We start from the raw sequence: 26152 nt of genomic DNA, 5'->3' as shown, positions 1-26152 counted from the left end.
GAACCTCCTCATGTCTTGTTTCTCTTTAGTGCATCAGGTCTAGAAAACCACACATACAGTGCAAGGGACTGCAAACACACTCTCCTACTCACCTTTCCCACATAGAGTTCCCAGGTTTCCTCCCCGTTTAGAGGCCCCGATTTCTAATGAGTGCTGTAGCATATTTGTATTTCATTTCTAAAGTAGAAATGATCGTCACTGTCCCATAATACTTTGCACTCCATGCCTCGCCGTCCCACATCCCACGGCTGTGAACCATTCCTCTCTGTCCATCTCCCCAGACTCTGTGTCTCCATCTTCACCCACACATGCTCTGTGGACCACACTCCTTACTTATGTGTGCAAAGCTCTAGGGGTCCCTCCAGACACTCCTCAACCCATCGCTTCTTCCTCCAACTCACCTGTTTTACGTTTCTTGTCATATTCTCTACAATTTGTAATAAAACTGTGTCTCAATTTTTTGTTAAGGGAAAGAGGATGAATTCTAAAACTTTTCTCTCAGAATTTTTTAAGTGATTGGCCTAAAAGTTTTCTAAATTCACTTTTGTTATTTCTCTCCTCATTAGATTTAACAATCCATATTAATGGATTATATATACATGTATATATACATATGTACTATGTAGTATGTATATATACATATGTATATATACATGTATATATAATCCATTAATATGTATGTATATATACATATATAGACCCCCCCATTATATATATATATATATATATATATATATATATATATATATATATATACAGGGGTTAGTTGGGCCTTGAACAACATGAGTTTGAATGCCACTTATACACAGATTTTTTTCAATAAAATAGTACAGTACTATAAATGTATTTTCTCTTATGATTTTCTTAATCATAATTTCTTAATTTCTTAATCATAATCATGATTTTCTTAATAACATTTTCTTTTCTCTGTCTACTTTATTGTAAGAATACAACACATCATATATACGACATACAAAATATGCATTGTGCATATTATCAGTAAGGCTTTGATCAACAGCAGGCTATTGGCAGTGAAGTTTGGGGCAGTGAAGTTGTATGGATTTCTGACTGCACCGGGATTCAGTGCTCCATCCCCATGTTGTTCATGTTGTTCAAGGGTCAACTATAATATATATAACCTATATATATCGTATATGAGGCCCCACATATAAAGTGTGTGTGTGTATGTGTGTGTGTGTGTGTGTGTAATAACCCATGACTACTGGTCAAAGTTGTTAGAAGCCATGACCTTGCTATTAGCTCGGTGTGAGCATCACCCTGCGGTCCAGAAGGCTGTTCATTATTTCATGGCACTAGTAGGTACTGAATAATGTTGACTGAATGACTGACCATGGGCCCTACCCCTGGCAGCCAGGAGATGAGCTTCTACCCCTTTCTACAATGAAATGGAAGGGACTATGGGGATAATTCAGCCGGCTGCAGACTCCCCCAAGAACCAGTTCAAACCCCTGATGCTGGCGGCACATTTGGTGGATGGTTGCTGTGTCCGCACCTTCTAATGGTGTGAGAATTTCACCTTTGATAATAACAACGCCATATGCTAATGAGAAGGAGGCAGAGATAAGGAGACAAGGATGTTAAAACTTCTCAATGAGAAATCGAGCTCTTAATGTACCTCCTCTGGATTTCCTGTATTTAGTCTATCTTTTCCATTTCCTCCTATAATAGTCAGCTCAGGTGGCCATAGCAAAATACCAAGACTGGGAGACATAAACAACAAATATTTATTTTTCTCACAGTTCCGAAGGTTGGAAGTCTACAATTGAGGTGCCTGCCAGGCTGGTTTCTGGTGGGACCTCTCTTCCTGGCTTGCAGATGACCTCCTGCTTCTGTGTCATCACATGTCCTTTCCTCTGTACAGAGAGAGAGAGAGAGAGAGAGAGAGAGAGATCTGGTGTCTCTTCCTCTCTTTATGACCAAAGTCTTATCAAATCTGAGCCCCAACCCATACCTCACTTAACCTTAGTGACCTCCTTAAAGGCCCTATCTTCAAGAACAGTCACATTGCAGGGTTAGAGCTTTAACATATGAAATTTGGGGGGACACAATTCAGTCTGTAACACCTCTCAATTCTGCTTTGGTGCCACCCAAATGGTCTGTGGACATTTTTGTTTGTATGCTGTTATGTGCCTGCTGTCTGCAAAGCTCTTTCCATGCCTCTCTGTTCTCTCTCTGCGTTTTTCCTGTCCTTTCTCAAGTCTTCCTGCAGCCATTGATGTTGACTCTGGACTCCAACAGTGCTGCTGCCTCCCACATTGCCTGCTGGCCCGTTTCATTGTCTTAGTGTGTCTCCAGGAGACTCTGATAACTTGTCTGTGCACTGCAAGGAAGTGCATGTTCTGGGGGAGAGGAAGCCTCTCTGGCTACAAAGGGTGACTCCATGAACTTGCCATCACATTCCCATCGCCTTCATCCTTCTTTCAATACTATTGCTTTGTTGCCAGGAAATAGAACCCCAGCTTGAACCCAGTTCCAATGAAAGGAGCATGTGCTGGCCATACCCTACAAGGAGGAGTTGCAGAGTTGAGCTTGGGGAAGGCCAGCCACACCCCTAAGTATTGGTATAGCTGGAGCCAGGGGATGCCTGGGTGGCTCCATTGGTTGAGTGAGCGACTCTTGATCTCAGCTTTGGGTCTTGATCTCAGGGTCATGAGTTTGAGCCCCATGCTGGGCTCCACACTTTAAAAGAAAAAAAAAATCTGGAGCCAGGGCCCCAAACACTCCCAAGGCTCCTTCTTCACCTCTTGTCCTGCTCCACTTTCCTTGTTGGCCTCAGCCTCTTTAATCACAGACAGGTGTTAAGAAACAGGACTGCCTCCAACCCCTGAACATTGTAACTGCAGTTTCTATACCTGAAGCTAGAGAAAGAGGGTAGCAACCCTGCTTGGGTCAGTAAGGTATCCATTCCTGGACAGATCTACTGTGGCTGGGAGCAGGGCTTATAAACACTTGGCAGCACCTAAAGTAGCCCTAGGTACATGTTGGGTGCAATTCCCAGGAGATGGTGAAGACTGAGCAGGAACCCCCATTTTCTTGCCTTGTTTACCCATTCTGGAGGGCTTCTCACTTCCCAGGATCCCTAACTGCTTCACTTGGACCCCAAGAGATGCAGCACAAGGGTCAACCCAACCAAGTACACTCACTATATCCCTAGATGACATTTCTGTCTCCATTTGTACCTCTTTTGACACCTAAGAAATGGCATTGCACAGCCCAAATGCAGACACGAAAGCCTTGTACTCTCTGCATGAAGCTTAGGTCTTATCCTAGGCAACCAACCCTTTGTTCCTTGCCTCCGTAACCCACTTTGAAAGTGTTAGCTCGTAAGTAAGACACCTCTGGCCCAGATGAGCGGGGACAAGGCGAGCAGTGCTTGCTTGCACTCCACCCTTCATGCTGTTACTGGCCAGTCTCATGGAGTTGAGAAGATGAGGGAAGAGGAGATCCTCCTCCATCTCTTTCTGGGGTGGGGCATTCTTTCACCTTCTCTCAGCCCTCTGCCACCTTGACTATGGAGTTAACCTTCTCGGCCCCTCTCTCTAAGAACCAACCCCGCAAAAGCTAGGAGAGGGGTTAAGACAACAGACTCCAGACAGCCAAAGCCACTCACAGGAACCTCCAAGAGAAGGCACTTTGCTGTCTCCTGTGTTTCGCATGCAGTGATGGCAAAGAGGACACGGGTGGGCATAGATTCATGAACGCTGAGCTTATTTGCAGAGGTCGTAACCACGACAATGAAATAAAACATGTTGGTGCCATTCCCAAAAAGTCCCTGCAGGCCTGGTGTACACCTTTTGCCAACCACCACACCCTCTGTTAAGTGACTTCATTCTCTACCTTCTGCACAAATGCCTCTCAAATGACACCTGTGGAAGACAGAATAATTGTCCCTCAGCAATGCCCAGGACCTAATCCCCAGAATCTGTAAAATATGGCAAAGGGGAGTTACATTTGCAGATGGAATTAAGATTACTAGTCAGTTAGTCTAACATAGGGGTTTACCTGGATTATCCAGGTGGGCCCTGTGTAACCAGGAGAGTTCTTGTTGTAGATAAGGGAGGCAGAAGGGTCAATGTCAGAATGACACAATGTGATCCAGCCTTGGGCAGGCATTGCTGGATTTGAAGAGGGAAGGGAGTCAGGACCCAAGGAATGTGGGACACCACTATCAGGAAGAAAAGGCAATGAAATGGATTCTCCCCTTGAGCCTCCAGAAGGAACTCAGTCCCGCTGATACCTTGATTTTAGTCCCACAGTGTTCATTTCAGACTTTTGACCCTTAGAACTATAAGATAATACATTTGTGTTTTTAAGTCACTAAGTATAGCAGCTGTAAGAGACTAATATACCATCTAATCTCTCTCATCCTCTTAGAATCTCAAGATCTTCCTTTCTAAAATACCTTTAAAAATTTCCAGATCTCAGGGCACCTGGGTGGCTCAGTTGGCTAAGCATCCAACTCTTGATTTCAGCTCAGGTCATGATCTCAGGGTCATGAGCTCAAGCCCTACACTGGACTCTTCGCTCAGCGGGGAGTCTGCTTGTGATTCTCTCTCTCCCCTCCCTTCTGCCCACCCCCCCTCCCTTCCTGTCTTAAAAAAAAAAAAAAAATCAAGTCTCTTGCTTGATTAGAAGGTCCTGGTATAGCTCAGTCTAATTCAGTGATTAGTCAGTACATCCCACTCCTATCAATAAAATATTACATTCAAAGTGCACCTGTCCATAAAATTTTTACTGTTTCCTTTACAAAGCCTCTAACCAACTTTATTCATGTACCTAAACTCTAACAAAATAGCTTTACCTCTTCCAATACAACAAACTTCCCTGCTGACCAATGCTGCCCATCATTGGCTTTGGGGGACAGATAGTGATCATCCTAATTGGAGCTCTGTTGCTTTGGTATAGCTTGCTGGGCATTTCTGTGGGAAGTTCTTACCCCTCTCTTCACATGTTCTTCCCTGCATATCTAGGATCCCATCTAAACCCTAGTCTAAGAAGGCACGATGTGGGGTGAGGCCATAGGAGCAGCTCCAACACTTAAAGCAGGTTACATAGTCCAATCCTGCACCCTTAACTTCAGTGGTTACAAAATCTTCCTTAGGTTCTCAACTACTTCTCAACTACTTCTCAACTACTTCTCTTGAACCAACATCCCCATTCATCTCACCACCTCTCCTCCACCCTTTGGAGGTATCCCCAGATTTCTCTAAAGGAGACCTGGCTGTAAGCCCATGTTTCATTACAGCTTACATCCTCCTCGCTGCTCTTTGGCCCTCTAAGTTTCAGGTGCCTTGGGCTGGTCAACACGACAGCTATCTTCACTGGCAAGCAACCAGGCCACAAATAGGCAGGGTCCCCCAAGTACCCAAGTACTCAGTATTCTTACCCAGCCTCTCCTGAGCCTCCCCTGCCCCCTCTCATCCCAAGCACTCCTGCTGGGTTCCATCCAGGAACCTAGGTTTGGCATGGCCGGTCAGACCTGCCTTCACTGGGTGCGGGTGTGGCCACGTGGAAGAGCTCATGCAACAACCTGGAGAGGCAGCTGGTACAAACTCCAGCCCGTCTCATGGAAATCTGAGGAGAGGTAAGGACGGCAGGGGAGGAAATTGTGTCTTTCCATCCCTATGTATTACTTGAGGGATATAAATTTCTGGTTTTTAAAAAAAAACATAACTTGAAATTAATTAGTTATAAGACAGACACCCGCCTACACACACACACACACACACACACACACGCACGCACACACATGCGCACACACGTGCACACACACCATTTGTCTTGGTAGACATCTGCTCGGGTAGACATCTTTGATTGGAGATTGGGGCCACCGGAGGCTGAGGTCATTGGAATGGCTAGGGGCAGACATTCTGAGTGATAAAAGTGTCACGGCTAAGGAGAGCCCCATGGACTACACCCACTATCTCAAATTCTGAGAATTCTGTGGATGCCCAAGTACATAATAATCAGGAAAGCCCCAACACCTCATCATGACTCAGACACATCTCACATGACCCATTGTCCCTGGAAAAGGGTTGAGGTTACCATCTGCTGGTTAGTTTTTTGTGCCGATCTGAGGGAAGGAGTCAGGTGGTCAAGTGCGTCCTCTCCAGCTTCATGCCTGGATTCTTTCATGTTCCCTACAATGGGTGGAATAGTGGCCCCCAAAAGGGTATGTGCAAGTCCTAATCCCTGGGACCTATGAATGTGACCTTATCTGGGAAGACTCTCTGTGAATGTGAATTAAGGATGTTGAGATGAAATCATCCTGGATTATTCTGGGGCACCCCAAATCCAATAACAAGTAAGAGAGAGAAGGGAAGAAGACAAGGCCCAGAGGAGAAGTCATGTGAAGACAAAGGCAGAGATTGGAGTTACACATCCACAAGCCAAGAACTTCCTGGAGCCACCAGAAGCTGGAAGAGGCGAGGATGGACAGATTCTTCCCCTCAAGTCCCAGAGGGAGCGCAGGCCTCCTGACACCTTGATTTCAGAAATTCTAGCCTCCAGAAGTAAGAGAGAGTAGATTTCTGTCATTTTAAGCCACCAAGTAAGTGGTCATTTGTTAGAGCAGCCCTAGGAAACTATTATGTACCTTAATGTACAATCCATTTCTTTCAAAAAGAATGGAATTCTCCCAAGTGGCAAAGGGATGGCTCCCTATGGAGATGTCACAGCACCCTTCCTGCCACAGTGCTGCCCCAGAGCCTTGAGAGGCCACAGAGTTCTTAGGGATGAAGTTTCATCTGGGCACACTGCCTACCTTATGCTCTTATGAGGATAGCATGCCTCCACTGCACATGGTGGTTGCAATCACATATTTTACGTGTATAGAAGATTTGGAAGATTCTTTTGAAATACCTTTCCATTTTTTTCCTCAAATGGTCCTGAGTGCTCCACAAGGCCATTATGTAACATGGCGAACTTGACAAAGATCACTCAAATGGTTCACCCGAGAATGAGAACCAAGGTTTTCCAGCTTGGACCAATGCTCCTCCTACACCCCTGCTGGGCAACAGACCACACCTGGAAAAGTGAGGAGGCTGTGAGATGATGGGAAAATCTGGAGCCCTGTTTAAAACTGAAAGTATCCCAGGCTCCTCCATTTTGATTGGATGAATAAAATGACCGGAACCCCTCAGAATATCAAATAAGATGTGGTGCTTCTCAGCCTTTGCTGTGCATATGAATCACCTGGGGAATCTGGTTTAAATGCAGTTTCTGACTCTGTAGGTCTGGGGTAGGACTTGAGATTCTCCATTTCTTACAAGCTCTCAGGTGATCACTATGCTGCTGGTTTGTGGACCACACTTTCTGATTGGCAGTGAGTTACAGCTGTTGGCTAATTTCTTCACACTTTCTGCAGTAATTGACCATGCTTACCCTCTGCAATTCAGTAGTAAGAACTGTGGTTCTGAATTTATCATTTCAGGAGAGATTGATGACACTCAAGTTGGCAGTGCTTGGAGAAAAGTTTTATGGTGGATCGATAACCATAAAAATATTCATACCTTTTGGCCCAATAATTGCACCTGCGGGTATTAATTCTAAATAAATAACCCAGAAGATGGAAAAACCTATGTGAACAACGGTGTTCTACTACAGTATTATGTATACTAAAAAAAAAAAAAATTTTTAATCTGTGTCTGCAATAAAGGAAATGATCATATTAATTATAACAAGTTCACTCAAGACAATATTGTGGACATATGTTTCTCTTCTCTCCCTCCTCAAAAGCAATGTGTCAGTAAAGGAATAAAAATGATACGAGTGACATGGTCCACAAATTAATGGATTAACAAATTCAACAAATTTTTCCAAGTTTGAGAGTCTATGGAATTAGGGCATAACCATGGGCCCCTGTCTCTATTGTATTATTTTTTTAATAGGGTGGCGAGAACAAGGATGATGTCCTTACAATTCTTACGCCTTTCTGTATTCCTGAAATATTTCAAAATTTAATTAAAAAAAAAAAAAAAGGAAAACAAGATGGTTGAGGACAGAGCGAAGAACATTATAACCTGTGTGTTAAGTGTCAGTATTGTAACAAAGTGAGCCAGATTGCCCAACAAAATTTGGTCTTGGCTTTTGAAGGTACCATGGAGAGCAAGAATAAAACCTGGGGCTAACCCAGAGGAATGGGCAAAGTCTGTCTCTGGATCTTTGGATCCCTAGGTAACTGCCCCACCAGGAAACTATCTCTCCTTAGTTTCTACCATCATAGAAGATGAACAGTTTATTCTCCAGAGAAATTGAGTCAACATCAGTTCAGAATTCAGGCGCCTCACATCATAAATAGCCAGGTGAAAACAGAAAATTAATTGAGAATCAACTTAGTGAACAGTGGGACCCTCCCTCCTGTCTCTGCCTGGCTCTTAGCCCTCCAGGAACTCAATGTATATGCCCACAGGCAAGAGACTAGGAAACTACAAACCATGGGCCAAGTCTTCTCCACCCTACTGTTTTTGCAAATAAAGTTTTATTGGAACCCAATCACACACATTGATTCATGAATTATCTATGACTGAGTTTTGCTGCAATAGAAGAGCTGAGTAGTTGCAACAGATACCATCTGGCCTGTAAAATCTGAAATATTTACGGAGTCTTGCTGACAATGTTTACTTATACTTGCTCTAGAGAAAAATCAATGTCCTCCAGGGAAAGTCCCCACATCCCTCATTGGAGCTCTAGTGAAAAGTCTAGTGAGTTACCCATGATCTGACAATGAACCCTTGTCCACATACACACCATACACACTGAATCTCCAAGCAGGTTTTTGTATCTTACTCTTACACACAAGTGGATGTCCAGAGATTTTCCCGACACTCAAGGGAAACCCCAGTGTGATAGTGTATGATAAAAACAAAGAGCAAATGGGACTTGGAGGGACCAAAAACTATTTTTAAAAACCCAGAAAATAAAAATATAGAATTCAGATCCTCAGAAATATTAATATCGGGGCACCTGGGTGGCTTAGTCGGTTGAGGGTCCAACTCTTGATTTCGACTCAGGTCATGATCTCAGGGTTGTGGGATTGAGCCCTACCACGGGCTCTGTGTTCAACAAGGAGTCTGCTTGAAATTCTCTCTCTCCCTCTCCTTCTGCCCCTCCCCCTCCACTCACATTTTCTCTCTGTCTCTAAAATAAACAGATATTTTTTTTAAAAAAAAGAAGAAATATTAATATCAGATATCAGAAGATATTTCATCCATACATCAAGAACTAGATCTATGATAGACAAGAGTGAACTCTGGAAAGTTCAAGTGATAGCCCAGATTCAAAGCAAATAAATAAATAACAAGATGGAAAGGACTCTCAAGCAAAAAGACAAAAAGATGAAAAACGGTAAGGCAAATTTAAGAAAATTAGATTACCAATCCAGAAGGTCCAATGTTCTCCTAGAAAGAATTGCAGCAAGAGAAGACCAAGGAAATGAATGGAATGAAATTAGTCAAGAAATATTACTTCTGGGAAATTTTTTTTTAATCTCTTGCACCTTATACCCAGCACAGTAAATAAAAACAACCAGCAAGGGCCGGGGTGAAATCTCAGGGCAGTGCAACAAGAAGAGAAGGCTCTGTTTCCAGCGAGGAAAGACAGTAGCAAAAGCAGCTGGATCCAGACTTCTCAGCAGTAGCACTGGACGCCAGAAAGCACAGTAGAGCGCCGCCCTCAGAACCCTGAAGGAAGATGATTTTTAACCTAGGGTTCTGCGCCCAGGACCATCCGCCAAGTGTAAAGATAAAACAAAAATATGTTTAGACCCGCAAGGACTTGAAATAGTTAGCCTTTGTGCATCCTTTCTTAGGAAACTACTCGAGGAGGATTTCAACACAACAGGAAGGAAAGCCAGTAAACAGACGTGAAGTCTGGAAAAGCAAGGGTTCCACGAGAAAGTAAAGGACTTCCCAGGACGGTGACTTTGCATCAGGCGTGTAGAGCCAACGGTCCAGACTGGAGAGAAAGGACTCGAGACTTCGAAGAGAAATCCTCTAGGAGGCGGGGGAGACAGAACTAACCACGATCCTGTGATGTGTTTAAGATGTGGAAAAACTATTGCTAGAGATGTTTTACAGATTTGTTAGAACCCTTGAAGAGTCTCAGCGTAGCAAAATACAATTTGTATCTAGTTTAATAATGTGGACAATAATAAATATTGATTTACCAAAGTATTATATGTCTCTTAGGAGGATCGTGGGGGGAGGTGGTGGGGGAGTTGGGGACTCCTGAAGGGAAAGTTAAATCCTCATCTAAAATTGATAATCAAGAACAACTATAACAACCAAATTTAGAAATATACAGCTAACTGCTAAAGGAAACAGAAGGGTAGAAAGTATAAGTCTGTGTAAAGGGATAGGAGAAAAAAATCCCTTTTTTTTTTTGTTTTGCTAAAATTGCTATTTGTGTGTGTGTGTGTGTGTGAAATAATTTAGTACTATTTTATTGTTTTAGAAAGATAATGCAGCTGCTTGAATTATAACTGGAAAAACTAAGTTGTTTTGTGGAATAATGCTTATAATGCATTACCTCCTTTTGGTCTATCAGGATTTTAGTCTTTGTAATAAGGAAATCTCCCAGCTGGGAACACTTGCCTGACAGCCTGGAGGGACTCTAGTGTCCTCGTTATGACCCAGATGCCCTGAGAGCCGTGGTCTCTGGGAGAGGTGATACGCAAGCAGGTTTGGACCTGTGTATCAGTCAGGCTAGTGCAGCCAGGGTCCAGGTCCAGAGTAAAGTGGGGAAAAGATAAAAAATGCCTACAGGTACTATGACTGCATAATGCAAAAATGATACATTCGTCATGAAAAGGGAATAAGCACAAGTGGAAACAATTGGATTCATCAGAAGTGGGAGTAAAGGTGATTCCCTTTAACTTAGAATTCTATAAAGACCATTAGAATGTTTGTGTAAAAAAGAAAACATTTTTACAGGAATTCAGCAGCATTCTTTGCTTTCTTCCTGCAGCTTAATTGCTTACACAGAACAGTATGTGGAATATGATCCTTTGATCACGCCGGCCGAGCCATCCAATCCCTGGATCAGTGATGATATCACTTTATGGGACATAGAGATGAGGTAAAAAAAAAAAAAAAAAAAAAAAAAAAAAAAAAAAAAAAAAGTTTTAATGTTTGAGAAGGAAAGAGATGTGGGGAAAAAAATCACATGATAGTGAGATTACATTATTTCCTATCTCAGTTTGACTGTTTTTATCACTAGAACAGAAACCCCTCTAGTTACCTCCTAAGTAAGTTCTGCTCACATAGGGTTCTACCTCTCCGTAGCTTTGGTGTGTACATGGATCCCCAGTGCCTTCCTCTGACCTCTCTCTGACCACTGGCTATCGTGAGAACAGGGACAGTCTTAATTTTTTTTTCTAATATTTTATTTATTTTGAGAAGAGAGAGAGAGAGTGGACGGTGGGCAGAGGCAGAGAGAGAGAATCAGATTTCCTGCTGAGCGCAGAGCTCGACAGATGCAGGGCTCGATCCCATGACCCTGAGGTCAGAACCCCAGCTGGAACCAAGAGTCGGGCTCTCAACTGATAGCCACCCAGGCACCCCCCACACATCCTAGCTCTGATTGCTGGAGGGACAAAAAAAAATCTGTTGACCAATTTGCTTGTATATAGCATCAGCAGCAACAATAAGAGTGTTTGCAATAGGTAAACAGAGTTCTCATCACTGAACAGATGGGAAAACTGAGGTACAGAGGAGTTAATGAGCTTGCTCGAGGTCCCTCAGCGAGTGGGTAGCAGAGTTAGGGTCGGAACCCCGACAACAGGTTCCAGAGCTGTGGTTTTCATCACTCCGCTCTTGGGGAGTGACTAAAAGTAGCTCTTCGCCTATGAGGGAAGGTAGGGCGTTCATTTACCAGCCCAGGAGCCAAAGCCCAGAAGGTCTGGGATCAGACTCACAGTCACCAAGGGAAGTGCACAGACACACCTGGTGTGGTGTGCCTCGGCACCCTCTGCCCCTCGGCTAGAAGCCTTTTTATTTCATTTTTCATTTCTCTGTATCTCCCTCATTCCCCTTCACTCTTGCTCTTTTTCTGGTTTCTTTTCTGGAAATGAAAAAAAAAAAAAACTTGTAAAAAGTCATAAAAGTCTGGGGCATCTACATGGCTCAGTTAACCGTCTGCCTTTGGCTCAGGTCATGATCCCAGGACCCTGGGGTTGAGCCCCACATTGGGCTCCCTGCTCGTTGGGGAGCCTGCTGCTCCCTCTCCTTCTGCTCCTCTCCCCTACTCGTTTCTTTGCGTGCTTTCTCTCTCTCCTTCAAATAAATAAATTGAGTCTTAAAAACAATTAAAAATCGTTTAAGAAAATAATGAAAGTCTTTTACTATTTTTATATTTTGCTTATTATAATAAAAGTTCAAACTATTCAGATGTGCATAATAGAGAAAAGTTTCTCTCCCTCCCATCTAATCTTACTTTCCAGAAAGAATCTTTGCTTACAGTCTAATGTCATGGTTCCCAAACGGAGCCAGTGCACCCTGGGCCCCTGCAGGGAATTCACAGGGTCACCCCGGCATATTCTGTATCCTCGAGGGAAGCATGGCGATGGCTGCCGTGCATCTGATACAGTGTAAAGTACTAGCTTGAAGTACTTCACCATTTTCAACATTTCACATTATATTCCTTTTTTGCAAATCTGGGTTTTCAGCGCAGTTGCTGATAAAAGGCAAGTATTGTACAAAAGTCAAAATGGAACAGAAAACGAGCGTGTTGGGGTCGAGCCTGATTCCAAAGTTTGAGAAGAGGTACAGTGCTCAGCAGGGACACGTTGTGGTTATTTAAGAATGAAGTAGACATTGTTTTTTCTTTCCATTTATATATACTTTATAGCTACTAAGTTTTAGGACATAAATACATATTAAGTCCTTTGGACCTATTGAAAAAACAAAGCTATTACGTGGGTTTTTTTGCCCAGGGGTCCCATGAAAAAGTAACTGAGACTCTAAGGGTGCCATGAACTCAGGAAGTTTGGGAAACTTTGATTCAGAGTCTCTCCTTTTAGGTTCTCATGTATATGCAGTATCATATTCTTTTGCATAAAGGGATTCATTATATATACATTGTCCCGTAATTTTTTAATTAATTTATCATGGGAATCTCTCTCTGTAAACACATATAAACACATAGGATAGGATAAACTTCCAAGAGTGGAATTGATAAGACTGACATGTTTATTTTTATTTTAGCTCATATGACTAGATTCTCTTAAGCGAAATAATATCATTTTATTTCCTGCCCACAGTTTAAAAGTGTCCATTTCTCCACATTCCTCACCGACTCAAGTATTATCTTCAAGCATTATCAGTCTTTGTCATTTTCACATATGTGATAAGTTAAAATAAAAATCTCTTGTTTTTCACTTTGCTAAAAGACTTGAGAATCTTTTCTCATGGTTGATATTCATTTTTCTCTCGTGAACTAGATTGTTTTGTGTTCTTCACCCACTTTTCTAGCGGCGTGTTTTGCCTTAGACATTGAGATAAAAAACAGTTATATTTACTTGGATTATGTATTTTATCTTTTTCCTGATATTTCATGGTTTCCAAATCTCATTCTTTTTGTTTTTTTTCCTCTTCCCTGATTTTTGCTTTATTTATCAAGTTTTGTATTAGCTTTCCTTACTCTAGTTTCTATTCTATTTATATTTGCTATAAATGTTTTCATTTTTAATTAATGGCATCAACCATACAAATAATAATAAAGTATGTAAAATAAAAAATAGGAATTTCCCTTTGCTTCCTCCAAGTCCCATTCTTCTTGATAGGTATGTTAGCCTGATATCATACTTATCGCTTTGACAGAGCGATCCCAAATAGGCAGAGAGGGAGGCGCGCGGGGCGGGGAGGGGTAGGGGGAGCGGGTTCCCTGCTGAGCAGAGAGCCTGATGCAGGGCTCGATCCCAGGACACTGAGGTCATGACCTGAGCTGAAGGCAGAGGCTTAACCCTTTTAGCCACCCAGGCACCCCAAGACTGATACATTTTAAACCAACATTTTGGGACTTACGTTTCTCCATCAACGTTAAAAGAAAAATAGTTGGTAGAAGAGTATCTTATTTCTAGGAGTTCTTTTTTTCTTTTTTTTAACTTTATTTTATTTTTTTAGTGTTCCAAGATTCATTGTTTATGCATCACACCCAGTGCTTTCTAATAGTTTAGATGGGCCCTATGTCATCCCTTCTAATCTGATCCAAGAATTTAAATCTTTCCTTAACTCAAGGTATTTTCTCTCTCTTGCTCTCTCCCCCCACCCCTTTTTTTAATCAGTAATATTCTTTTTTCTGTTTTATCCTCTCTTTTCAGGAAATCCTTTTGTAGAAACTCTGAGCCTCTGGGATCGAACAGCCATCTCTCTTTATCTTTTCTCTTCGTCTTTTTATTCTATATTCAAGGATAGAATTCCTTGACTTCCTCTTCAGAGCCTTCAGCTTGGTGTTCAGTAATGTCCATTCTGTGATTTTATACTTTATGAGTTTTTCTTTTTCCTACTGAGTTTTGGGAGGGCTGGGTGACAGTCATGCTTTTCACTTCCAGGAATTCTTAATATTTCTTGGACCCCTTCTTCTTAGCAGCCTGCCCTGTTCTTTTGATATTTACCCTCTTAAATTCCTCTGAGGGTGTGATACAGGTTTGGTTTGGTTTGGGTTTCGTACTTCCCCTCTATTTCTGACATAGTGGGTTTCATTGGGGGCCATTTATCACATAATCTGTCACTGTGACTAATCACCGTTCAGAGCAGATACGTCCATCTTCTCATATACCCAGCAATTTGAGGGACTGTTGGTTTTCATAAGTGAAGTTCTTGGCCAACAACTCTGGCCATACATTAGTAGCACCTGGAGAGTTTATTAAAAAACAAACAACAGGGGACGCCTGGGTGGCTCAGTTGGTTAAGCGGCTGCCTTCGGCTCAGGTCATGATCCCAGCATCCTGGGATCGAGTCCCACATCGGGCTCCTTGCTCGGCAGGGAGCCTGCTTCTCCCTCTGCCTCTGCCTGCCTCTCTGTCTGCCTGTGCTTGCTTGCTTTCTCTCCCTCTATCACTGGCAAATAAATAAATAATCTTTAAAAAAAAAAAAAAATCTTTAAAAAAAAAAAAAAAAAAAAAAAAAACAACAGGCTGGCTCAGTGGGTTCAAGCCTCTGCCTTCGGCTCAGGTCACGATCCCAGAGTCCTGGGATTGAGCCCTATATAGGGCTCTCTGCTCAGCAGGGAGCCTTCTTCCTCCTCTCTCTCTGCCCGCTTCTCTGCCTACTTGTGATCTCCATCTGTCAAATAAATAAATAAAATCTTTAAAAAATAAAATAAAAAACAAACAACAAGAAAAACAATTCCCAGTCCCCTCCCTAGGATGATTAAATCAGAAGTTCTGGCAGTGAGGGTTTGGTTTGTCAGACAAACAAACGGATAAACTTCCATGATTTAAAATGAAATAAAATTTAAAAATCATCATGTATGGTGTAAGTGAATGTCCATGATAACCAGACTGTGGAAGGAGCCAAGATGTCCTTCAACAGACGAATGGATAAAGAAGATATGGTCCATATATACAATGGAATATTACTCAGCCATCAGAAAGGATGAATACCCAGCTTTTCCATCAACATGGATGGGACTGGAGGAGATTATGCTGAGAGAAATAAGTCAAGCAGAGAGAGTCAATTACTATATGGTTTCACTTACTTGTGGAGCACAAGGAATAACACGGAGGACATTGGGAGAAGGAAGGGAAAAATGAAGGGGGGAATCGGGGGGGGGGGAAGAAACTTGAGAGACTATGACTTGGAGAAACAAACTGAGGGTTTCAGAGGGGAGGGAAGTGAAGATAGGTTAGTCCAGTGATGGGTATTAAGGAGGGCATGGATTGCACAGAGCACTGGGTGTTATACCCAAACAATTAATCATGGAACACTACATCAAAAACTAATGATGTACTGTATGGTGACTAACATAACATAATAAATAAATAAATATAAGAATAAAAATCAGTTCCTCGGTCACACTAGCCATATTTCAAGTGCTCAAGAGCCACATGGGTCTAGGGGCTTCCAGACAGAAGGAAGAGATACAGAATACTCTTATCGTAGCAGAAACTTCCATTGGGCCACACTTGGCTGGGCCTATTTGTTTTTCCAAACCTTTGAACACATACGCCCTCTTCCCCCTCCTCACTAAGTGTCATTGTCTAAGACAAACACGAGAATATATCAACTCCATGATTTTATTCACTTAATGCCTGTTAGAGATAATAAGAACTATGTGTCAGTTTTTTAAAAAGAAGGAAAATAAGTATTGCCAGACCCATGCTCCTCAAAGTTTAGTGAGCATTTAACTCACCCAGGGATCTCAATGGCTGTGAATTCTGATTCCCCATGTCTGAGACCAAGCTTAAGAGTCCACTGCTGGTCCCCAGACCACTCTTTGCATATGGCAGTTATAGAGTGCGGTTTGTGACCTAGACCCAAAGCTACCTGAAGGGTCAGGGGATTAAGTACATGAGTGAACTGCAAACGGAAAGGCAGAGCTGAAGGAACTAGTCTCATCCTCCCAGAGCAAAAGAATAAGACCGACCCCTGCTTTGGTCTGAGGAGGGTCACATGGGTGTGGGACAGCACTATCAGGCTAAGGGCTGCACTCTGGAGCCACATTTGTCTGGACTCGTCTTGACTCAACACTTCCCAGTGTGTCTCTGGGCAGGCGATCACAGCCCTCAGCTTCCCTATCTGTAAAATGAGGCCAATACTAGTACATTGTTTTACAGAGCAGTTGTGAGGACCCAGTGAGTTAGCAGAGATAAGATGCTCAGAACAACACCCAGAACATCAGAGAGGCTGACCAGACGGTTGTTCCATGGACACAACAGTCTGCCTCTACGCAATTGGTAGGGTTCATCCTGGAGGAGCTGATGCGTTTCTGACTGCTCAGATGCCACTTGGATCTAAGCAAGATGAGAAGCTGTAGAGTCGAGAGTTGGGCGGTAGTGGACAGGCAGGGTCCAGCGAAGCCAAGTGAACAGGGTTGTTTCCCTCCCTGTAGACAGCAGCCACTTGGCAGGTCTCCGGGGGAACCCTCGCCTAAATGTGGACCCTTCAAAATGCCTTGTCTAAAGAGACACTTTACCATTGGCTGAGGTTGTGCCGAGTCGGCAACTGGAGTTTGTGCAGGTTTTATCGAATCCATCACTTAGATCTGAGACCTTGCCCTTCGGCATGCGGCAGCAAAATAGATTCGAGTTGGCAGAGGGAATAAGACACAGTGTTTTTTGCTTAGCACTGATCATTTTTTATAACCTTTGTTCTCCCCAAAAGCAAAGAGCCCAGCCAGCAGCGAGTCAAGAGGTGGGGCTTCTCTTTCGACGAGGTATTAAAGGACCAGGTGGGGCAGGACCAGTTCCGGAGATTCCTGGAGTCCGAGTTCAGCTCAGAAAACCTCAGGTAACCTTCTCCAAGGCTGCCTCCGTGTGCAGAGTGTGTATGAGGAGATGTGCACCTTCAGTCTCCCCTTCCACCTCCCTTTCTCAATAAAACTCACACCCCCGCTAATCTGGCCAAGACAGAAGTGGAGGATGAACTTGATGCCCAGTTCCGGTATCCCCGCATCACCACTTCCCCAGACCAGCATTTTCTGTCCCGTAAGTCCAGATGACAGTTGTTCAAGTTGTTGGGAACATGTCTCCGGTGATAAGCAAATGATCCAGTGGGTCTGATGACAGAGAACCAGGGAGCTGTGGAGTGGGAAGGTAGCTCAGATACCCTCTCCTTCAAAACGTCTCGGGCAGGGGTCCCCAACACTTGACAAGCTAACTAGAAAAAAGAGGGATCCCTGAGCTCATTTCAGAATTTCAAAAAGCCAGAGTAGATATGGTTCAATGTCTGGAGACATATCCGTAAAAGCTAACAAAAACATGCTTTTCCTTTTTGGGGGGGATTCAATCAACACCGTGTCACAGTTGCTCTGGTCACCTGCTGCCAATGAGAACACCCGATCATCGCTCTTGGTCTCCAGCTAATCAAGATGGGGGAAATGCATTGATGTATTAATAATTACTGTTCAGTTGAAGAAAAAAACAAAACCTTCAAAACAGGAGGCCCATTGGGAGAGAGCGAGGAAAAGGAAAGCATTCAGAGGGAGGGGTCCTTGTCAGGAAAGGCTAGGGAACTTGTGGGTTATTCAGGCTTCCATTGTATTCGAATCAACAGAGACCTATGGGTCTGAGCTCCCGAGTGATCCAAGCTAACTGGTGACTTCTCAGATGGAAAGCTCAGGACCTTTTTCTTGGCATCAGGTTCTTTTTTTGCATGCAAAGTTAATTCCCATCATCCAGTGGTGTCTTTCTCAGAAAGGGTGGTTTTATTCCATTTTTTTAAACGTTTTTTAACTTTAAAAAGTCAGAGCATATACTGTGGGCAAAGGACTGTCCACTCCGATGTTACCATGCAAAGACCGTGTTGTTTCTTTGGCAGCAGGAACCACATCGGTCCCATTCATCGGTCAGGCGCCGTTTTTCCCACACATATGCTGCATCAAGTTTCGCAGAAGTCGGCTGAGGGATGCAAGAAAGGCAAACTGCATGATCCTTGTCTCCAGTGATCTTGTAGGCGCTTGAGGAAAAAAACACAAGAAACAATTGCATCGTTAAATGACTATCAATGAGTATAAACTTAGGAACTGTTTTGGAAACGTTGAATAAAAGGGAGGGATGAATGTGAGCCGGAGTAGCCAGTCCTAAGCCGGACTTGGAAGAATACACAGGATACCGATAGACAAACTGGAAGGAGGGAGAATGTTCTCAGCGAGAAGACCCTACCAGCCACAGCGTGGCCGCGGGCTCTCCCACATCACACGACTCCAGCAGGATGTGTGGGTCCCGGTTAACCCTATGCACCCGATGCCTTTCTAGGCAACCTGGAGGCCACGGTACAGCAGATAAGGCTGCACACCTGAGGCCCAGTCGGGACACAGGAGTTCCTTCCTGACGCAGCGGCACTGTCCTGAACACACCTGAGAGCTCTGCTTCAATTCCTAGGCAGGCATTTGTAACCGAAGGCCTGGGCTCTCAGACTCTCCCTCAGGGTGGTGGTCAGACCAGCCTCCTTCCCCAGGCTGCTCTTAGAGGAGGTGGGTGGGGTTTCGGAAGCCACGCCCTCCTGGTCCCAAGTGCTGCATTCCGGGGCCTCTCTGTGCACAGGCTCAGCCCTGGGACCCACACGGAGCCCAAAGACCCCCGTGAGGAGTCTTTCCAAATTCTCCTTTTTATCTCTGTTCCCTGCGGGACCCCCCCCCCACACACACACAAAGAAAGCGGTCTAAGAGAGCCGTCTAGAAGCGACTTCACCTGGTTATTTCTCAGACTATGCGTGGCCTTATGACCCTCCTGCCACCTGCACCATTACAGAGACCGGGTCCTGGTCATTTTGAGGGTCATTCTAGCCGGAACATCTGCGGGCTCAGCCCCTTCTCCGCGCCCAGTCTGAGTGCAGCCAGAGCCACACGTGTTCAGCGAAAATGCATTACTTGTAAGGCTAAGAGGGCAGGGAGGAGTCTGTCCCTGGCAGGTGTTGGGCACCTCATCCTGCCATCCCCTGCTCGCTACCCACTCCCCAACCCCCCATGCCTCCACCAGCTCCTTCCTCCTGTGGCAGGAGGCTACACTCAATCTTGAGTGGAAGAGGCGTGGGGGAGGGGCACTCGGGAGTGTGTCAGTGACTCATCTATACCCCCAGCATGAATGCATAAATCCACACTTAGAGAGGGACCCCTCTGATCCATGACGGGAGAGAGGATAAAGAAAATAGAACAGCCAGAGATTAAAAAGTACAGCCCACGAACTTATAAAATCCTCTCTGGGGACCCAAGTTCCACTTTTATGATATTCAGCATAATTGGATACGTGGGGGAAAGTTCAGTTTGAAATCACACAACTACTTAGGACTCTTCGGTCATCCCTAACCAGGTGGTTTCTCTCCTCCCCTTTGCAGTCAGTCCTCCAGCCACAGAGAGTGGCTTAGCAGCCACCGTGACCCAGGGCCCAAGGACTCCCCTGAGCAGGGCGGCCATGGGCGCCCCGCAGATGGGCCTTCAGCAAGCTCCCTGTGAATGGTGCCCCCTGGAGCTGAAGAACGTGGCATAACCCAGGGGTCCTGCTCGTGTTGGCTTTGGGCACGCTGGGAGTTTTCCCTTCTCCCCAGGACGGATCAGCAGCCCAGGCAACTGGCATTCGGGGATGGAAAAAAGAGACCAACCAGAACTCAGCCGCATCCATTTCAAAGGGCATCTCCATCTCGTCCCCCAGATGCCTTTGCATCACTTGAAGAGCAAAAGGGGTACTTAGATGGTAACATTTTTGCACGGCCCTGGTGAAGTAGCCACGTGGTTGAACATGTACCAGAGCTTGAGAGGGCAGCCCAGAGGAGCCCCAAAGAGACGTAGAAGTCACTCTCACAACAGCAAAGCATCACCCTGGATCCTTTAAGGGAAGGTGTCTGTGATAATAAGACATAAGTTCAAGTCCCCCTTCATGGTGAGCTGAGAAGGGAGGGGCCTCATCTTTGGGGGCCCAGCGCCTTGCAGGGCGTGAGAACCCGCGCTCTCTGTGGCACCCCAACCTGAGCCCAGGGCTCCATTCTGATGGCCTGGGGCCCCAAGGTAACCGTTTGCTGGGGGCCTGTACAATGCCCACGGACTGTCACCCAGAAGGCGAGAAGCAGGGACGTCGAGTGCATTATCTGACTTCGTCCTCCCTTCCCTGTGTGCTTTCCCAGAATGGTGACAGGAGTCCCTTGTCCACCTTTGTCCCCTCCCCATCACCCCTATGCCCATCTTGCTCCCTCCCTGGCGCGACACCCCCTTCTGCACGGCAGGGCACGAGTTAAAACTCAAAACCCACAGCAAAGAGCGTTGCCCGTACATTTTTTATGAGCTGTAACGTCTCCTGAGAGAACGTGGTTGTTCTTCTAACCTGCAGATTGATTATCCCAGTTCCACACAGTGTCAGCTGAAGGGAGAAGCAATTAAAGAGAGCACAGGGGAGCTGCCGGGTTTGCTTGGAAAGCTCCCGGCTCCGAGAGTTGCCCCGGGTCCTGGGAGGACCTGCGAAGGTTCATGAGGCCCAGCAGGACTCACCACTAACCAAACACATGATTAATCGGAGCAGAGGTGGCTCACGCGCTGCCGTGACAATCTGTGGTAGCTCAGCCACTGCCCCTGGAAGACACAGAACTCAGCGGCCGCGGGGCTGGGGCTGGCGGCTGCGGTAGCCCCCCTGGAGGATTTCCGCCCCACCAGGGACCCCGTCAAGTTGCCTCTGTCCTTCCTGAGTCTCTGCTGACCAGCAGAGGGCACAGAAAGCCTTCCTTCAGCATCGAGTTTGCTTTTTCTTTGGGAATGAACTAAAAGCTAGATTTTTCCAAGCCATGAAAATCCTAGTTTGTGGAAAAAAAAAAAAAAAAAATAGGGAAAATAAGAACTGAGGGGCTTCCCAGAAGCCCTGGCAAGAGAGGGACAGTGGCTGTGTTGCTGTTCCTGCTTCCAGCCAGCCTCCAGGAGAAAATCCCACTCCCTGCCAGCACTGAGGTCCTGGGGACAGAGGGGGCTACCCGGGGCAGTCCGGGGACCACCCACCCCTGGAACCGCCCTCCCACTACGGCTGCTGCTGGGCCCGGGGGCGCCAGAGCCCCCATGGGCTCCCTACCCAGGCCGGAGCCAGGCCTGCATTCCTGAGCCATCGCCACACACCCCATGCCGGCGCGGGCTGCCTCCCCACGCTCTGACGACTCCAGCGGAGCGGGACAGATGGTCTCCCTGATACCGCGAGTCCTTGTGGGCTGCCAGTCATGACAGCCCTTCTGCTGCAAGCCACAGAGGCTTAGTGCAGGACGGGCAGGTTTGATGCCGCTGCTGGCATCGTCCCCCTGCTCTGGCTGGCGTCCTCAGGGAGGAGCGGTACCTGTACCTGCAGGCTTCAAGAAGGCAGAAGCTGCCCCAGCCTCCACGGGCCTCAAGCCCGCCCGGGGTGTGTGGCGGGGAGCTCCGTGGCCCCAGAGAGGGGCGTGTGGCTGGGCCACTGGGGCCCAGGGGCTCCGAGCGCCACGCTCCTGCCTCAGGCCAGTGGGCTCACAGATGGCAAATGCAGACTGGAGCCTGCTCTGAATTTCAAATTGACACAGAGGTTCACCGAAGCCGGGGACGGTAAACACATACAGGATGTCAGGATGCTGTTGTGACAGCATTTTTGCTGTCACCTGAGAAGGATAAGGCAGGTCATCTGCAAGGCTGACAGAAGGCTGAGAGGGTCCCTGTGAGGGCAGGGAGGAAAGATGGCTGTCTGAGGAATGTCGTCTCCTCCTCGTCTTCGAACAGGCCCGTGGTTTCTTCTTGTACTTTTATTTTGAAAAATTCTTGGTTTGTGGCAAAAGGAACCTTTTAATTTTTATGTACAAGTTTGTTACATGGGATTCTGGAATCTCCGTGGACATCCACTTCAGACCTTCTTTATACCCCGCTGAGGTGATGGGCATGACTGCGGCTCCCAGACATTCTGCCAAAGGGACTCTGAGGCCTTGGGAACCGCAGGAGTCTGCAGAGCTCAGAAGCTGCTGGGCCTTCCCGGAGCTTGAGAGCTTCTCCTCAGAGCAGCCCGAAACAAGGGACAGAAAGTGACAGAAGGTGACCCCCATATGACATTGATTGAGGGAGCAGGAAATTGCCCAGGAACCATCCCTGTGTGTGAGAAACTGCAGGGTTGGGTAGGCTCGGGAAGGATGCTGGCCCAGAGGAGCTGCTTCCAGCCCCAGGGGACTCACCCCAGAGACAACTCCCTGAGGGAGGGCCCTTCTCATGTCAGCCCCAGCACGTGGCTGCCAAAGACTCACTGACTCCATCTTCGGTGAGTTGCCCACAAGCACTCCTTCCGGTCCTTTGAAAAACCCACAGCAGCTTGCTTCTTCAGAGCTGGGTTTCCTAATTCTCACCTGCCCATCACACCCTGCCTTTCTGACAAAGACATCACCAGATGACCATGTTCATCTTTGTGTCCTGGTCACCTCCTTCATTCCACAGCAGACGTCGAGGGTGGGACGGAGAGGCCTAAGGACCCTGAGACATGGGGTTGGGAGGTGGAAGAACCCCACTCCCCACAGAGAGAACGCCCAGCCACCCAAGGAGGAAGCCCGGTACTGACCATGTGGCTGTCCCCTTTGACCTCCCCACAGCTCTCACCCACGGGAACTGAAAGCATTTCTGTTACACCTGGATGGGAACTTCTGGAGACCCACGTCACATATCCCGCCACCCACTTCATACCCATTTTACCAATGGGGGAAGGAATGCCCAGAAAGGTACAATTCCAAGACAGCAGCATAGTCAAGATGAGGACTGAACTGTGTTTCCGGGTCTTCTGGTCAAGTGAGGTCATTAAATCTCCTTCCTGGACTCTGGCTGATCAGGACCAACAAGGGAACCATGAGGATTTTCTTTAAAGGGATTATTAGAATCCCAAATGGCAAAGCATGACAAGAGTTGGGATTCCAGAAGCCCCGGCACACACACCTCTCTCCTGGTGGAAATGGAGCTGTATTACCACAGTTGGCCACTGAGTGGCGCCTTTGGGCCATGCACTTGACTCCAAAGACAGTTCTAAGAACAGCAACAGAAAAACATGCTTAACCTTTTAAAAAAAAAAAAAAAAGAAAGAAAGAAAAGGAAAAGGAAAAAACAAGTACGTCTTACTTTGGGTGCAATTCGATGACAGATTGAACGCACTTTCCACCGTGTTGTGGTCCAGCTTCTCTTGTCCCTGCCCTTTCATTGACTGGCGTACGTGTGAATGCTATGGCTGTGGCAACCACATAGCCTGGGGCCTGTCCTCATGTCTCATTGATGGGGACACTGGCCTGTCTTGTTCACAAGGCACAAAGTGTGCTACCCAGATCTGGGTCTTGCTGCAAGCCCTCCCCAGGGCTGCCTCAGGAATCATCCTCACGACCAGGGAACTGTTGTCCAAGCTTAGCCCTGTTTGCTGCTGCCCTCAGCAGAAAAGAGCTCACACCCAGCTCTTCCAACAGCCGCTGCCATGCTGATGCTGAGGAATTCATGAAAAGCACATATGGATGTGAGCTAGAGGTTTTCTCTCCAGTGCTCTCTGGAGAATCTTTTGGCATAGAGGTTGCCCATGAGTGCCTCTCTAGCTTTATTCCTCAGGAGCCCATCTTCAAGCCAGCAGCCATTTATTGAGCACCTACTATATGCTAAGCATCATGCTGGACACCGACCTTGCAAATTGACTGCTTTTCCATCAGCAACATGAATAGCTGGGTCCTTCCAGCTCAGATATTCATTACGATTCCAAGCTTCTCTCCGCCTCTGTGATTTCCTTCATTTTGATGCTGCAAACTGATCCCAACCAGATATGACAAACGAATTCATACTCTCTGTGTCAGGGCACCTGTGGAGAGCACTGGCTCTCAACCAAGAGGGGATTTCACCTCCTAGGGGTCATTCAGTAGTACCTAGAAACATTTTTGGTTATCACACAACTTGGGGAGGGGTCCCCACTGGCATCTGGTGGGTAGAGGCCAGGCATGCTGTTCAACATCTTACAATGCACAGGGCAGCCTCACAAAAGAGAATCGTTGAGCCCAACATGGAAATAGTGCAGAGCTTGAGAAACCTTGATGTAAAGGAAAGAAATCTCTTGGTAACCAGAAGTACAATGATTTCTCTAATGGGCGCTTCCTTTCAATTCTCCACAATAATGTAGCACCCTGTGAATTTCCAGCAGTCCCTACCATCTTTGCTCTTAGGTAGCGGCAGCAGGGGAGTCTGGAGATGCAGCAGAACGAGTTTTATGGGCTGTGTGTTCTGGGACCACATCCAGCAGAGTCCAGAGGCTGAGAGCCGTGGAAATGACTTTCTTTATGCTTCCCAGGTTCTGGTTGGCTGTCCAAGACCTCAAGAAACAACCCCTCCAGGATGTGGCCAAGAGGGTAGAAGAAATCTGGCAAGAGTTCCTGGCTCCAGGGGCCCCAAGCGCAATCAACCTGGATTCTCACAGCTACGAGATAACCAGTCAAAACGTCAAAGATGGAGGGAGATACACATTCGAAGATGCCCAGGTTTGCTTATCTACTCGATTAGTTCTTATCTACTCAAAAAGTGTTCATTTGTCCACTTCACCACCTCACCCTTTCATATAGGTCCAAGTCATTGTGTGTAGCTAGAATTTCAGGTTTTATTATTGTAAAGCCATCAGGGGAAACCATTCCAGGTAAGTGGAAAGTGAAATTCTTCCTAGTATTGTCTTCCTGGATCAGTTACATTGTTGCAGAGAGATAGACATTTAGTTATAGGTGTTATCCTTTCCAGGAGAATCTCAAAGTGTTTTACAAAATCTGAGGTCCTGTAATAAGTCAGTAGTAGAATCCAGAAACCCTAACACCACATCAGCAAAGTGGGTATAGGGAGCGGGCAGGGCCGTGAGTCTCACCTCACCGTGAAGCCCAGCTCATAACCACTCCTTACTCTACTTCCATCGTGACGTTCAACTCTGCAGTTACTCTTTGGGGGGCACCTCTCTATCCCAGGCTTTGTGCTATGTGATGAGATACCACTAAGAAGGACGGAACCCCTGCCCTCAAGGAGGTTATGGGCTCACTGGGGAGAAAGACAAAAGAACGGGGAATTTTACCAGTTGGAGAGCTGGGGTCAGTCTCAGGTTTAAGGTTTAAGGTTTAAGAAAGGCCACGGGAGGGACTCCTAAGCCTGGATGCTACAACTGGGCGCAGATGCTGGGGAGGCTGGCAAAAGAAGCAGAAGCCACATAAGCCACTCTAAACATGCTTTACCTTGAGGGCTGAGAAGTACATTTCTAAAGATAACCATCCAGTCTGTTGTCCACTTTCCAGGCCCTAACTGGGATTCCCTCTCACCCATCCTACACCTGGAGTGATGGGGCTTCAAGCTTCAGGCTTGTCTCTTCAACCCTCTTCATTTCTCTCACCTGTGGGGTCCCCAAATAGAGAATTGGCCTCCATCGCTTTCCTACAGACATTATTATCCAATTTAGGAAACTCAGTGGCACTGATGCAAATAATAGCATGGGAACAGAACCAATGTCCCTTGT

At 46.1% G+C, this 26152-nt stretch overlaps 1 protein-coding gene across 4 annotated transcripts in view; it reads left to right on the top strand.

Annotated features, from left to right (window-relative positions):
* RGS6 (regulator of G protein signaling 6) overlaps positions 1-26152 on the top strand; it is a 546505-nt gene that overhangs the window by 482322 nt on the left and 38031 nt on the right. For all 4 annotated transcript variants that reach the window (XM_059182922.1, XM_059182923.1, XM_059182925.1 and 1 more), the window contains exons 13-15: positions 10987-11097; positions 17343-17468; positions 24959-25145. In XM_059182922.1, the coding sequence (XP_059038905.1) occupies positions 10987-11097; positions 17343-17468; positions 24959-25145 (424 nt within the window). The remainder of the gene's footprint in view (positions 1-10986; positions 11098-17342; positions 17469-24958; positions 25146-26152) is intronic.

This window comes from Mustela lutreola, chromosome 7, assembly GCF_030435805.1.
Source record: "Mustela lutreola isolate mMusLut2 chromosome 7, mMusLut2.pri, whole genome shotgun sequence".
Taxonomy (NCBI): domain Eukaryota; kingdom Metazoa; phylum Chordata; class Mammalia; order Carnivora; family Mustelidae; genus Mustela; species Mustela lutreola.
This window is presented reverse-complemented; position numbering and strand designations above follow the sequence as displayed.